The sequence below is a fragment of the Oncorhynchus mykiss genome, chromosome 32 (assembly GCF_013265735.2).
Source record: "Oncorhynchus mykiss isolate Arlee chromosome 32, USDA_OmykA_1.1, whole genome shotgun sequence".
NCBI lineage: Eukaryota > Metazoa > Chordata > Actinopteri > Salmoniformes > Salmonidae > Oncorhynchus > Oncorhynchus mykiss.
In genome coordinates this window covers 10,242,534-10,257,533 of record NC_050572.1, presented here as the reverse complement: position 1 = coordinate 10,257,533, position 15,000 = coordinate 10,242,534, and the positions used below count along the sequence as shown (strand labels likewise).

The 15,000-nt window shown below is 47.1% G+C and overlaps 1 protein-coding gene across 39 annotated transcripts in view; it reads left to right on the top strand.

Moving 5' to 3' along the window:
- LOC110489370 (CLIP-associating protein 2) overlaps nucleotides 1-15,000 on the top strand; it is a 110,487-nt gene that overhangs the window by 58,603 nt on the left and 36,884 nt on the right. For 28 of the 39 annotated variants that reach the window (XM_036971482.1, XM_036971483.1, XM_036971514.1 and 25 more), the window contains 11 exons: nucleotides 2,471-2,608; nucleotides 6,267-6,343; nucleotides 6,696-6,934; nucleotides 7,322-7,457; nucleotides 7,624-7,694; nucleotides 8,371-8,430; nucleotides 9,912-9,989; nucleotides 10,634-10,801; nucleotides 11,070-11,110; nucleotides 11,322-11,471; nucleotides 12,360-12,383. In XM_036971482.1, coding sequence (XP_036827377.1) covers nucleotides 2,471-2,608; nucleotides 6,267-6,343; nucleotides 6,696-6,934; nucleotides 7,322-7,457; nucleotides 7,624-7,694; nucleotides 8,371-8,430; nucleotides 9,912-9,989; nucleotides 10,634-10,801; nucleotides 11,070-11,110; nucleotides 11,322-11,471; nucleotides 12,360-12,383 — 1,182 coding nt within the window. Of the gene's footprint in view, nucleotides 59-2,470; nucleotides 2,609-6,266; nucleotides 6,344-6,695; nucleotides 6,935-7,321; nucleotides 7,458-7,623; nucleotides 7,695-8,370; nucleotides 8,431-9,911; nucleotides 9,990-10,633; nucleotides 10,802-11,069; nucleotides 11,111-11,321; nucleotides 11,472-12,359; nucleotides 12,384-15,000 lie in introns of all 39 variants that reach the window. The other 11 variants (XM_036971509.1, XM_036971493.1, XM_036971488.1 and 8 more) reach the window with 4 other exon arrangements.

Genomic DNA, 15,000 nt, shown 5'->3' with positions numbered 1-15,000 from the left:
CCAAAACCACGCCCTACTGGAGGTATGCGGCGCCTCATCTGCAAACGCATCTGTGACTGTGAGTGCAGGGCTCTCTAGACGGGTGGGTTATAACCGGGCCTCGGGCTCTCTAGACGGGTGGGTTATAACTGTGAGTGCAGGGCTGGGCACTCTGTGTGTTTCTGAAAGAGCATACATTAGTGCTGGGTTCATTTTGTGTGAATAAGGGCTGGGTGGGTTGTGTTTGATGGGGTGGGTGGGTTGTGTTTGATGGGGTGGGTTATTTGGGTGTGTTTGATGGTGTGGGTTATTTGGGTGTGTTTGATGGTGTGGGTTATTTGGGTGTGTTTGATGGTGTGGGTTATTTGGGTGTGTTTGATGGTGTGGGTTATTTGGGTGTGTTTGATGGTGTGGGTTATTTGGGTGTGTTATTTGGGTGTGTTTGATGGTGTGGGTTATTTGGGTGTGTTATTTGGGTGTGTTTGATGGTGTGGGTTATTTGGGTGTGTTTGATGGTGTGGGTTATTTGGGGGGGTTGGGGTGGGTGTGTTTGGATGATGGTGTGGGTTGGTGTTTGGATGATGGTGGGGGGGGGGTGTTTGGATGATGGTGGGGGGGGTTGGCTGGGTGTGTTTGGATGATGGTGGGGGGGGTTGGGGTGGGTGTGTTTGGATGATGGTGGGGGTGGTTGGCTGGGTGTGTTTGGATGGTGGGGGTGGGGGGGGGGGGGGGGTTGGCTGGGTGTGTTTGGATGATGGTGGGGGGGGTTGGGTGGGTGTGTTTGGATGATGATGATGATGGTGGGGGTGGTTGGCTGGGTGTGTTTGGATGATGGTGGGGGGGGTTGGGTGGGTGTGTTTGGATGATGATGATGATGGTGGGGGGGGGTGGGGTGTGTTTTGATGATGTTGGGGTGGGTGTGTTGGTTGTGCCAGGGGTTAGGGTTAGGGTTAGGGGTCATGTTAATGCAGGACTGCATTTTCTTTCATGCAGAAAAGAAAAAACATAAAAAACATAAATATCTTTCTGCGTTTTGTAAACACAGATATAAAATGCTTGTCATTGTGAATTCCGCTTCAGTCTGTGTTCGCGCCAAACCACGAAGGAAGGACTCATTTTGTTCTTCATTTACACGCCTCCATTCAGATGAAATGTCTTCGCTGTCATCGTTGGATCACCAGACCGCTCTGACTGATGTGGAGGCTACTTTTCTTCCAGTGTAATTTTTGTCTCCGGTAACAAGTTAAAATGCTAAATAAACTACGAGCAAAACATTTGAAAATGTATCTGGCTACATTCTTTCAAAGATAAACCTGGCCATGCATCGTTTTTGCAAAAAAGGACCTTGCTTTTTTTGTTGTAAAGCTCATTTTCTTGGCTGCTTGCCAGATAGTTGCACTTCTGTTGTCATCTGATTAATGATGTTGCTCAAATGTATTTTGATAATGTCCCTGATATGAAACGCAGGTGAAATGTTTCAAAATGCATATTTTTCGATGTTCTGCATTTTGACTGTGTGTGGGTCCGTGCCCAAACCGGTCCGTGCATCACTACCAGTATATAGTAAAATACAGTATACCACCCACCTCTAATTCACTGTTAGTGATGGTTGTGCCGCTGGGTGTGTGCATGTGTGTTGGAGAGGGAGAGTATTGGCTGTGTGAGATGATGTCACTGTTTCTATTGTTTACTATTGATGACTGATCAACACTGACTCTTTTCTTCAGCCAAGACCCCACCCCCCCTCCTCTCCTCTCTCCCCCTCCCCTTCCTCATCTCTCCCCCCCTTCCTCATCTCTCCCCCCCTTCCTCATCTCTCCCCCCCTTCTTTAGTTCTCCCCCCTTCCTCATCTCTCCCCCCTTCCTCATCTCTCCCCCCCTTCCTCATCTCTCCCCCCCTTCCTCATCTCTCCCCCCCTTCCTCATCTCTCCTCCCCCCTTCCTCATCTCTCCTCCCCCCTTCCTCATCTCTCCTCCCCCCTTCCTCATCTCTCCTCCCCCCTTCCTCATCTCTCCTCCCCCTTTCCTAATTTCTCCTCCCCCCTTCCTCATTTCTCCTCCCCCCTTCCTCATCTCTCCCCCCCTTCCTCATCTCTCCCCCCCTTCCTCATCTCCCCCTTCCTCATCTCCCCCCCCCTCCTCATCTCCCCCCTTCCTCATCTCTCCCCCCTTCCTCATCTCTCCCCCCTTCCTCATCTCTCCTCCCCCCCTTCCTCATCTCTCCTCCCCCCTTCCTCATCTCTCCTCCCCCCCTTCCTCATCTCTCCTCCCCCCCTTCCTCATCTCTCCTCCCCCCTTCCTCATCTCTCCCCCCCCCTTCCTCATCTCTCCTCCCCCCCTTCCTCATCTCTCCTCCCCCCCTTCCTCATCTTCTTTCTTTAACTACTTTAGGGAAATAGTAGAAGTACGATAAGAATGTTGCTTATCTCTCTCTATCCATTTCTCTTTCTCTATCCATTTCTCTGTCTCTATCCATTTCTCTCTCTCTCAGACCGTAGTTTTGAGGATGATGCAGACAGTGCAGATGGGAACCGTGCTCAGGCTGCCTTCAAGGTCCCCAAGGTCCCCAAGAAGTCGGCAGAGTCCTCTGCTGCACGAAGACCCAACACTACGGCTTCCAAGATCGGAGGTAAGAGGCGGGATCCTGTTTACATGGAAGTCCAGCCTTGTTTACCTCTTAGAAAGACATTGATACGTCATTGGTAGCATTAACTCGGGATTACTCGCACTGTAATAAAATTAACATTTTGCAAATAAAGTTCCTTCGATTTAATTTCTTATCATTAGTCTCTTTTGATTTAATTTCGTTAGTCTTGATGACTAAAACACGACTGCTGAGACGTCCGATTATAAAACACTAACTGTATTCATCACAACGCCCTTTGACCCTGTGACCCTTTGACCCTGAGCTGGGTAATGGCCAGATCAAATTAAATACCTTCTTTATTAGTCACCTGCTGAATACAACAGTTACAGTGACAGGCCCTTAACCAACAGTGCAGTTAAAAATATATATATATATATGAGTAAAAAATCAAATGAACACGTCATTAAAGCTAATGTTTTGTAGCTAGTTTAAAAAAACAAAATTGGCTCATATTTTGTTGTAATGTTTTGAATTTCTCATATCACATGACTACACATTAGACATGGATAAATGTATAGAATTGCAGCAACAACAACAACATGTTCTCTGCACCCCATAACAAATAGTGTGTGGTGGGAGGGGATGTTGGGGAACATCCTGGGCTAGATGAGTAAGCAGAACATACTGACAGAAGAGGAGTTTTTCTGGCCGCTACACAGGAGCTTTTTCATCTGTCATCATCAGTCACTTCTCTGTGGCTCTATCTGTCATCATCAGTCACTTCTCTGTGGCTCTATCTGTCATCATCAGTCACGTCTCTGTGGCTCCATCTGTCATCATCAGTCACATCTCTGTGGCTCCATCTGTCATCATCAGTCACATCTCTGTGGCTCCATCTGTCATCATCAGTCACATCTCTGTGGCTCCATCTGTCATCATCAGTCGCATCTCTGTGGCTCCATCTGTCATCATCAGTCACATTTCTGTGGCTCCATCTGTCATCATCAGTCACATCTCTGTGGCTCCATCTGTCATCATCAGTCACATCTCTGTGGCTCCATCTGTCATCATCAGTCACATCTCTGTGGCTCCATCTGTCATCATCAGTCACATCTCTGTGGCTCCATCTGTCATCATCAGTCACATCTCTGTGGCTCCATCTGTCATCATCAGTCACTTCTCTGTGGCTCCATCTGTCATCATCAGTCACATCTCTGTGGCTCCATCTGTCATCATCAGTCACATCTCTGTGGCTCCATCTGTCATCATCAGTCACATCTCTGTGGCTCCATCTGTCATTATCAGTCACTTCTCTGTGGCTCCATCTGTCATCATCAGTCACTTCTCTGTGGCTCCATCTGGGCTTGATCTCTCAGGCTTGTTTTTAGTTCTGCCTGAAAGAGATGTAAATTATAGAGATGATGAACCATCCCACCCCTGTTGAGGGTTCTGTATCGGGTGGGAGACGTGTGGAAGGGGTCTGTTTCACTCCAACCCTGTTCCTGGAGAGAGACCCTCCTGTAGGTTTAAACTCCAACCCTGTTCCTGGAGAGAGACCCTCCTGTAGGTTTAAACTCCAACCCTGTTCCTGGAGAGAGACCCTCCTGTAGGTTTTAACTCCAACCCTGTTCCTGGAGAGAGACCCTCCTGTAGGTTTAAACTCCAACCCTGTTCCTGGAGAGAGACCCTCCTGTAGGTTTAAACTCCAACCCTGTTCCTGGAGAGAGACCCTCCTGTAGGTTTAAACTCCAACCCTGTTCCTGGAGAGAGACCCTCCTGTAGGTTTAAACTCCAACCCTGTTCCTGGAGAGAGACCCTCCTGTAGGTTTAAACTCCAACCCTGTTCCTGGAGAGAGACCCTCCTGTAGGTTTAAACTCCAACCCTGTTCCTGGAGAGAGACCCTCCTGTAGGTTTAAACTCCAACCCTGTTCCTGGAGAGAGACCCTCCTGTAGGTTTAAACTCCAACCCTGTTCCTGGAGAGAGACCCTCCTGTAGGTTTAAACTCCAACCCTGTTCCTGGAGAGAGACCCTCCTGTAGGTTTAAACTCCAACCCTGTTCCTGGAGAGAGACCCTCCTGTAGGTTTAAACTCCAACCCTGTTCCTGGAGAGAGACCCTCCTGTAGGTTTAAACTCCAACCCTGTTCCTGGAGAGAGACCCTCCTGTAGGTTTAAACTCCAACCCTGTTCCTGGAGAGAGACCCTCCTGTAGGTTTAAACTCCAACCCTGTTCCTGGAGAGAGACCCTCCTGTAGGTTTAAACTCCAACCCTGTTCCTGGAGAGAGACCCTCCTGTAGGTTTTAACTCCAACCATGTTCCTGGAGAGATACCCTCCTGTAGGTTTTAACTCCAACCCTGTTCCTGGAGAGAGACCCTCCTGTAGGTTTTAACTCCAACCCTGTTCCTGGAGAGAGACCCTCCTGTAGGTTTAAACTCCAACCCTGTTCCTGGAGAGAGACCCTCCTGTAGGTTTTAACTCCAACCATGTTCCTGGAGAGATACCCTCCTGTAGGTTTTAACTCCAACCCTGTTCCTGGAGAGAGACCCTCCTGTAGGTTTTAACTCCAACCCTGTTCCTGGAGAGAGACCCTCCTGTAGGTTTAAACTCCAACCCTGTTCCTGGAGAGAGACCCTCCTGTAGGTTTTAACTCCAACCATGTTCCTGGAGAGATACCCTCCTGTAGGTTTAAACTCCAACCCTGTTCCTGGAGAGAGACCCTCCTGTAGGTTTAAACTCCAACCCTGTTCCTGGAGAGAGACCCTCCTGTAGGTTTAAACTCCAACCCTGTTCCTGGAGAGAGACCCTCCTGTAGGTTTAAACTCCAACCCTGTTCCTGGAGAGAGACCCTCCTGTAGGTTTAAACTCCAACCCTGTTCCTGGAGAGAGACCCTCCTGTAGGTTTAAACTCCAACCCTGTTCCTGGAGAGAGACCCTCCTGTAGGTTTAAACTCCAACCCTGTTCCTGGAGAGAGACCCTCCTGTAGGTTTAAACTCCAACCCTGTTCCTGGAGAGAGACCCTCCTGTAGGTTTTAACTCCAACCATGTTCCTGGAGAGATACCCTCCTGTAGGTTTAAACTCCAACCCTGTTCCTGGAGAGAGACCCTCCTGTAGGTTTAAACTCCAACCCTGTTCCTGGAGAGAGACCCTCCTGTAGGTTTAAACTCCAACCCTGTTCCTGGAGAGATACCCTCCTGTAGGTTTAAACTCCAACCCTGTTCCTGGAGAGAGACCCTCCTGTAGGTTTAAACTCCAACCCTGTTCCTGGAGAGAGACCCTCCTGTAGGTTTTAACTCCAACCCTGTTCCTGGAGAGAGACCCTCCTGTAGGTTTTAACTCCAACCCTGTTCCTGGAGAGAGACCCCCATGTAGGTTTAAACTCCTCTAATCTAGTGGACCTGATTCAAATAATTTGCTGAATCAGTTTAGTTACAATCAGGGTTGTGGGGTTGTAGTTTAAACCTACAGGACGGTATCTCTCCAGGAACAGGGTTGGAGTTAAAACCTACAGGAGGGTATCTCTCCAGGAACAGGGTTGGAGTTAAAAACCTACAGCAGGGTCTCTCTCAGGATTGGACAGCCCTGCTCTAGTACATCAATAGTATAGTTGAAACAGGTCAGATAGTGCTTGGGTGGGACAACTTATAGTGTCACTCAGACTGGGGGATACTCTGACCTCTCTGACCTCTCTGTCTCTAGGTGCGTCTAAGGATGGAACCGGGGGCATCGATGAAGAAGACTTCATCAAATCTTTCACTGACGTCCCCACAGTACAGGTAACACACGCTAGTATGCATTAGTACCGGGACTGCAAGCATTGTAGACTAGACAGTTTGTGTACCATCACTAGTGTGAAATAAATCTGTCTCTCTCTTCTCTCGTCTGTCTCTTTTCTGTCTTGTCTGTCTGCTGTCTCGTCTGTCTGCTGTCTCGTCTGTCTGCTGTCTCGTCTGTCTGCTGTCTCGTCTGTCTGCTGTCTCGTCTGTCTCTCGTCTCGTCTGTCTCGTCTGTTGTCTCTTGTCTCGTCTGTTGTCTCTTGTCTCGTCTGTTGTCTCTTGTCTCGTCTGTTGTCTCTTGTCTCGTCTGTTGTCTCTTGTCTCGTCTGTCTCTGGTCTCTCTCTGTGTCAGATCTACTCATCTCGTGACCTGGAGGATAACCTGAATAAGATCAGAGAGATCTGTTCTGATGACAAACATGACTGGGACCAGAGAGCCGCTGCAATGAAGAAGATCCGCTCGCTGATTGTTGCCGGGGCAACGGAGTACGAGTGTTTCTACCAACACCTGAGGCTGTTGGACGGAGCGTTCAAACTGTCAGCTAAAGACCTCCGATCACAGGTGGTACGAGAGGCCTGCGTCACTGTGGCGTGAGTACTACACACACACACATCTTTGGACATTACTTCTCAAAAAGAACAATGGAAGGGACACTTAATCCCCCTCTCTCTCTCTCTCTCTCTCCCCCGCTCTCTCTCTCTCTTCCCCTCTCTCTCTTCCCCTCTCTCTCTTCCCCTCTCTCTCTTCCCCTCTCTCTCTCTTCCCCTCTCTCTCTCTCTTCCCCTCTCTCTCTCTCTTCCCCTCTCTCTCTCTCTTACCCTCTCTCTCTCTCTCTCTCTCTTCCCCTCTCTCTCTCTCTCTCTTCCCCTCTCTCTCTCTCTCTCTTCCCCTCTCTCTCTCTCTCTCTCTTCCTCTCTCCTCTCTCTCTTCCTCTCTCCTCTCTCTCTTCCTCTCTCTCTCGCTCTCCCCCTCTCCAGCCACCTGTCGACAGTGTTGGGTAATAAGTTTGACCATGGTGCTGAGGGCATTCTTCCTGTCCTGTTCAACCTCATCCCTAACTGTGCCAAGGTTATGGCCACTTCAGGGGCGTCTGCTATACGCTTCATCATACGGGTGAGTTAGACCATCAAAACACACACACACACACAGAGACACACACACACACACACAGAGACAACACACACACACACACACACACACACAGAGACACACACAGAGACACACACACACCCACGTACCACAGATAATAAAGTGACCTTTTGTGTATTTGTCTCTGCAGCACACACACGTTCCCAGACTCATCCCCCTGATCACCAGTAACTGCACCTGCAAGTCTGTGGCCGTCAGACGGTGAGCATGATGAAGAGGAGTGTAGTAATGATGATGATGAAGATGATTGTAGTAATGATGAAGATGATTGTAGTAATGATGAAGAGGATTGTAGTAATGATAAAGAGGATTGTAGTAATGATGAAGAGGATTGTAGTAATGATGAAGAGGATTGTAGTAATGATGAAGAGGATTGTAGTAATGATGAGGAATGTAGTAATGATGAAGAGGAATGTAGTAATGATGAAGAGGAATGTAGTAATGATGAAGAGGAATGTAGTCATGATGAAGAGGATTGTAGTAATTATGAAGATGAAGAGGATTGTAGTAATGATGAAGATGAAGAGGATTGTAGTAATGATGAAGATGATTGTAGTGATGAAGATGAAGAGGATTGTAGTAATGATGAAGAGGAATGTAGTGATGATGAAGAGGAATGTAGTAATGATGAAGAGGAATGTAGTCATGATGAAGAGGATTGTAGTAATGATGAAGATGAAGAGGATTGTAGTAATGATGAAGAGGATTGTAGTGATGAAGAGGATTGTAGTGATGAAGATGAAGAGGATTGTAGTAATGATGAAGAGGATTGTAGTGATGATGATGAAGAGGATTGTAGTGATGATGATGATGATGAAGAGGATTGTAGTAATGATGAAGAGGATTGTAGTGATGATGATGTTTCTTCCTCCCTCAGGAAATGTTTTGACTTCTTGGACCTGCTGCTACAGGAGTGGCAGACCCAGACTCTGGAGAGGTGAGAGTTCAACACACTGTTCAGAATCCAAAGGACCTCTTGGTAGAATCTTATTCGCGTGTTATTTGCTTGACGTAGTGATGTACATATTGCCAAAGCGCACTCTGTAAATGAAATGATTAATTTACAATATTAACATTAGTTAAAACAGTAATAATCGAGATTGTCCCCCACTAACGATCACTAACAACAATAACCACGTGTCAAAATAAACATATATTCAACAATACCAATTAGCATAGAGGACATGTGCAGGTTGATTGGTCTGTCAGACACTGTCCCTCATCTTATGGCAGGCAGCAATGTAGTGGTCTGTCAGACACTGTCCCTCATCTTATGGCAGGCAGCAATGTAGTGGTCTGTCAGACACTGTCCCTCATCTTATGGCAGGCAGCAATGTAGTGGTCTGTCAGACACTGTCCCTCATCTTATGGCAGGCAGCAATGTAGTGGTCTGTCAGACACTGTCCCTCATCTTATGGCAGGCAGCAATGTAGTGGTCTGTCAGACACTGTCCCTCATCTTATGGCAGGCAGCAATGTAGTGGTCTGTCAGACACTGTCCCTCATCTTATGGCAGGCAGCAATGTAGTGGTCTGTCAGACACTGTCCCTCATCTTATGGCAGGCAGCAATGTAGTGGTCTGTCAGACACTGTCCCTCATCTTATGGCAGGCAGCAATGTAGTGGTCTGTCAGACACTGTCCCTCATCTTATGGCAGGCAGCAATGTAGTGGTCTGTCAGACACTGTCCCTCATCTTATGGCAGGCAGCAATGTAGTGCCCTGCCAACCCACAGCTCTCTGCGTCCTCCCCCAACAGGACGGGTAGCCTCCTCTCATCAGAGAGGTCTTTGAAACCTTGAATTAGGGTTTCAAATTTGGGGAAATGACACTCTCTAATTGTTTTATATTTTTGACATTTTGTCAGGAAATGCATCTCCGTCTCAGGTTCTGCTGTTGTGCAGTGGTTGCACAGCCTTTCCTCTACAGGGAGACAGGTTTTCCTGTGTCTACCCTTCTCAATGGCAAGGCTGTGTTCACTGAGCCTGTACTTTGTCAAGGTTTTTCTAAGGTTTTGATCACTATCCAGGTCTAATAGTTTGTCTCGCTGTCTCTCAGACATCTTTGTCAAGGTTTTGATCAGTATCCAGGTCTAATAGTTTGTCTCGCTGTCTCTCAGACATCTTTGTCAAGGTTTTTCTAATAGTTTGTCTCGCTGTCTCTCAGACATCTTTGTCAAGGTTTTGATCAGTAACCAGGTCTAATAGTTTGTCTCGCTGTCTCTCAGACGTCTTTGTCAAGGTTTTGATCAGTAACCCGGTCTAATAGTTTGTCTCGCTGTCTCTCAGACGTCTTTGTCAAGGTTTTGATCAGTAACCCGGTCTAATAGTTTGTCTCGCTGTCTCTCAGACGTCTTTGTCAAGGTTTTTCTAAGGTTTTGATCAGTAACCAGGTCTAATAGTTTGTCTCGCTGTCTCTCAGACATACAGCGGTGATGGTCGCCAGCATTAAGAAGGGAATTGCAGATGCCGACGCAGAGGCCAGAGTAGAGGCCCGCAAGTAAGAATACTCACACACACACTCAGCATTACACACACTCAGCATTACACACACTCAGCATTACACACACACACACTCAGCATTACACACACTCAGCATTACACACACACACACTCAGCATTACACACACTCAGCATTACACACACACACACTCGGCATTACACACACACACACTCGGCATTACACACACACACACTCGGCATTACACACACACACACTCGGCATTACACACACACACACTCGGCATTACACACACACACACACACACTCGGCATTACACACACACACACACACACACACACTCACACTCGGCATTACACACACACACACTCTGCATTACAAACACACACACACACACTCGGCATTACACACACACACACACACACTCGGCATCACACACACACACACACACACTCGGCATTACACACACACACACACACACACACTCGGCATTACACACACACACACACACACACACACACTCGGCATTACACACACACACACACACACACTCGGCATTACACACACACACTCGGCATTACACACACACACACACACACACACACACTCGGCATTACACACACGCACTCAGCATTACACACATTTTCCTACAGACATACTCACACATTATTTCTCTCTCTCAGGGCATACTGGGGTCTTAGGAACCATTTCCCGGGGGAGGCAGACTCTCTGTTCAACTCGTTAGAGCCGTCCTATCAGAAGAGCCTCCAATCGTCTCTCAAGAGTTCTGGGAGCGTGACGTCTCTTCCTCAGAGCGACCGCTCCTCTTCCTCATCACAGGAGAGCCTTAAGTAATGACCCCTGACCTTTAACTATACGTTTTTGAGAGGAGGGGCTCAGAGGTACCCGGAAAGTAATATTCTGCTCTCGCCCTTTCCTTCTCTCCTCTCTCTCTACTCTCTTTCTCTCCTTTCTCTCTCTCTTCTCTCTCCTCTCTCTCTACTCTCTTCGCTCTCCTCTCTCTCTACTCTCTTCTCTCTCTCTCCTCTCTCTACTCTCCTCTCTTCTCTCTCTACTCTCCTCTCTTCTCTCCCTCTCTCTTCTCTCTCTCTTTCCCAGTCGTCCTCTGTCATCTAAATGGTCAGCTGCTCCTGGAAGAGGTGAGACACACACACTACCTCTCCGGTATTGATTACATGATTTTGTGGCGTGTACGTTATTTGTTTCATTCAGAAAGTATCCAGACCCCTTCATTTTCCCACATACTTTCGGGAATCCACTGTTATGTGCCAGAAAGTGATTGTATAGTATGTGGCTGTGTGTGTGTGTGTGTGTGTGTGTAAATATATATATCCTCCCTTCCCCTCCCAGTCCCGGCGGGTCATAAGGGCGGGGCGTCGCCGGGCTCCCTACAGCGTTCCCGTAGCGATGTAGATGTTAATGCGGCAACGGTTGCTAAGCAGCGGCACATCGGGCAGGTGGGGCCAGTGAGACTGACCCCCGGCTCCTACTCCTCATTGGGTAAGGAAGCTGTCAATCAAACCAGACAGCCAACCAATCAGACAGGCAGTTTAGACATGAGTCTGAGTGACAGACAGCTGACTGATATGGTCTATCAAATAATCAAGCACGTGCGTGCACACACACACACACACACACACACACACACACGGGTATGGTGCTGAATGTTAAAATTATTTCCTAGTGCTTTCGGGACCTGGGCTGAACAGCTTTCTGAATATACTTCCTGCCTCTCTCGTCTCCCATGTTTGTCTGAGTGTGGCTCTGTGTGTGCTTGCTGCCTGTATGTGTGTTGTATGTCTGTGTTTGTGTAGATATGTGCTGTCAGTGTGTATTTGTTAGTTGTTCCGCATGATTCACTGTTGGACTATGTTCTGTTACTAACATAGATACTATACCTCTTTCTCCCTCACTGCATCTCTCTCCCACACTGCATCTCTCTCCCTCTCTGCATCTCTCTCCCTCTCTGCATCTCTCTCCCTCTCTGCATCTCTCTCCCTCTCTGCATCTCTCTCCCTCTCTGCATCTCTCTCCCTCTCTGCATCTCTCTCCCTCTCTGCATCTCTCTCCCTCTCTGCATCTCTCTCCCTCTCTGCATCTCTCTCCCTCTCTGCATCTCTCTCCCTCTCTGCATCTCTCTCCCTCTCTGCATCTCTCTCCCTCACTGCATCTCTCTCCCTCACTGCATCTCTCTCCCTCTCTGCATCTCTCTCCCTCTCTGCATCTCTCTCCCTCTCTGCATCTCTCTCTCTCTCTCATCTCTCTCTCATCTCATCTCTCTCTCTCGCTCATCTCTCTCTCTCTCGCTCATCTCTCTCTCTCTCGCTCATCTCTCTCTCTCGCTCATCTCTCTCTCTCTCGCTCATCTCTCTCTCTCTCACACTAAAGATGATGCCTCAGATAAAACAGATGGTAAGATCAACTCCTTCACTCCCCCCCCCTCCCCGCTCACTTCATGTTTTTAATTCCTCCCTTCATTCCACCTTCCTGTGTATTCTGGGAGTGGCCCTGGACAGGAAAGAGTTAACCCTGTAACCATGGCGCCCTCTGCTGTTCCTCTGTACTCTAACATCTCATATTCCATAAATGTGACCGACCGACTCAGTTTGGTCTTCTGCTACACTGAATTTTAGGAACAATGGGAAAGTAATTCTGCTTTTTGATTAACTTGTAACTTCACTTCTGAGAAAATGCCTTTTAAAATGTTTTGGTACACCTACTGGAGAGCTCTTCTTTATCTCCACTCATTCAGCATGGTTCACACCCTCCTAAGCCTTATCCCCAGTACGCTTGTGTACCAAACAACCAAAGGTTTATACTATGGTTTATACTACGTCTTTCGGCATGCCTGTAGACACTTGTCGATAGTGACATCATGAACATTCTATTGTCGTACGACATCAAACTTGTCATTGTCGTTATGAAAAAGTATAAACACAAAAACTACAGGACATCAGCAGCCTTGTGGTGCAAAACGGCATAACTGGTGTATTTTAACACCAATATACCCATCCATTTAAAAATGAATTTAGTATATGTCAATCTAGCAAACCATGGAAACAAAAAGCAAGTTTCTAAACAATGTTTTGGTTCATTTCTAGCTTGTTGGCTAACCTTAAGCTAGCTGGCTAAACTTACGCTAGCTGGCTAACCTTAAGCTAGCTGGCTAACCTTAAGCTAGCTGGCTAACCTTAAGCTAGCTGGCTAACCTTAAGCTAGCTGGCTAACCTTAAGCTAGCTGGCTAACCTTAAGCTAGCTGGCTAACCTTGAGCTAGCTGGCTAATCTTACGCTAGCTGGCTAACCTTACGCTAGCTGGCTAACCTTACGCTAGCTGGCTAACCTTACGCTAGCTGGCTAACCTTACGCTAGCTGGCTAACCTTACGCTAGCTGGCTAACCTTACGCTAGCTGGCTAACCTTACGCTAGCTGGCTAACCTTAAGCTAGCTGGCTAACCTTAAGCTAGCTGGCTAACCAGTTCAAATAATGACCATATCATATAGCTGACGACGGTCTTCACTTCAGCTAATTTGTATTCAATATTACAGTAAAATAAACTCACAACAAGATCATTGTTTACAAGTTAATTGCGAGCTAATTACAGAAAATAGCGCACGGTTGTGATTGTGACTAAATGAAAGCAGGGCGTTCTACCGGAGAATTTTAGAACTTGGACACTGTCTCGTTGACCTAACGTTATATCCTAATCTGACTTTCGTGCAGGCCATGTTATTAAAGTGACTATGCGTAGATGATACCAACTGAGAGTAGCAGCGGCGTAAAAGAGGGAGGGGGGCAATGCAAATAGTCTGGGTAGCCGTTTGATTAGCTGTTCAGGAGTCTTATGGCTTGGACCTAGACTTGGCGCTCTGGTACCGCTTGCCGTGAGGTAGCAGAGAGAACAGTATATGACTAGGGTTGTTTGAGTCTTTGACAATTTTTAGGGCCTTCCTCTGACACCGCTTGGTATAGAGGTCCTGGATGTCTTGGTGTACTTGGACCATGTTAGTTTGTTGGTGATGTGGACGCCAAGGAACTTGAAGCTCTCAACCTGCTCCACTGCAGCCCCGTCGATGTGAATTCGGGGAGTGCTCTGTCCTCCTTTCCCTGTTGTCCGCAATCATCTCCTTTGACTTGATCACGTTGAGGGAGAGGCTGCAGGTAGCTAACGCTAACCAACTACTGTTGGTTCAATATTAGCTAGCTCGCTAACATTAGGCTATAACTAGCAATACAAATGGCTCTGAGATACGAATAATATTACTACACAGATCATACACATAACGTTAGCTAGCGAGCCAGCCAGCTAACATTAGCTAGCTAGCTAACAGAAAACGACTTTCTGACAAAATTAGAAACTTATCATATCTGAAAATGTAGCTAGCTACTATCTTACCCGTGTGCATGGATGAATGCTTCTCCCTCTCTGTCACGGATGCCATTGTTGCCCTTAGTTTGAAGACCTGTCTCCGGATTACAACAGCCTTCTGTGTGTTCTCTTTTCGACTCCCTCCGCAAATGTTCAATCAAACACCAGAATATTCTCCATCTCCTTATCTGTCTTACTCTGCTTCCACCGGACATTCTACTGATTTCAGAACTCAGTCCTCCAACACTAATGCCGTTCTTTGTGATATCTTGAAAAATAATTGAGTTTTAAAGGGATTACCTACACACACTGATCAGCTCATGTTATAGACAGAAGCGTGTTACATGGCAGACCAATCATGAACTCATCTCTAGGCATGTCCAGACCATCCATTATTTCAGCCAGTCATGGCTAGCGGGAAGGTTCCTGGCTTCTTCTTTTTTTCTGGCTAAATCAACTAAGTTCATAATTGTAACAATTTTATTCATATTTACAGATGGCGTACAAGTTTGTTGTTAAGGCACATGAACGTTCACACGTTCCAGAAGGCATTTCTGCAACAAAAAAAACAACAATTTTGATCAAAAATGAATGTTTACGTTCAAATAGCTCTCCTGTGACGTAGTGACGAGCGACTTTACGTTCAAATAGCTCTCCTGT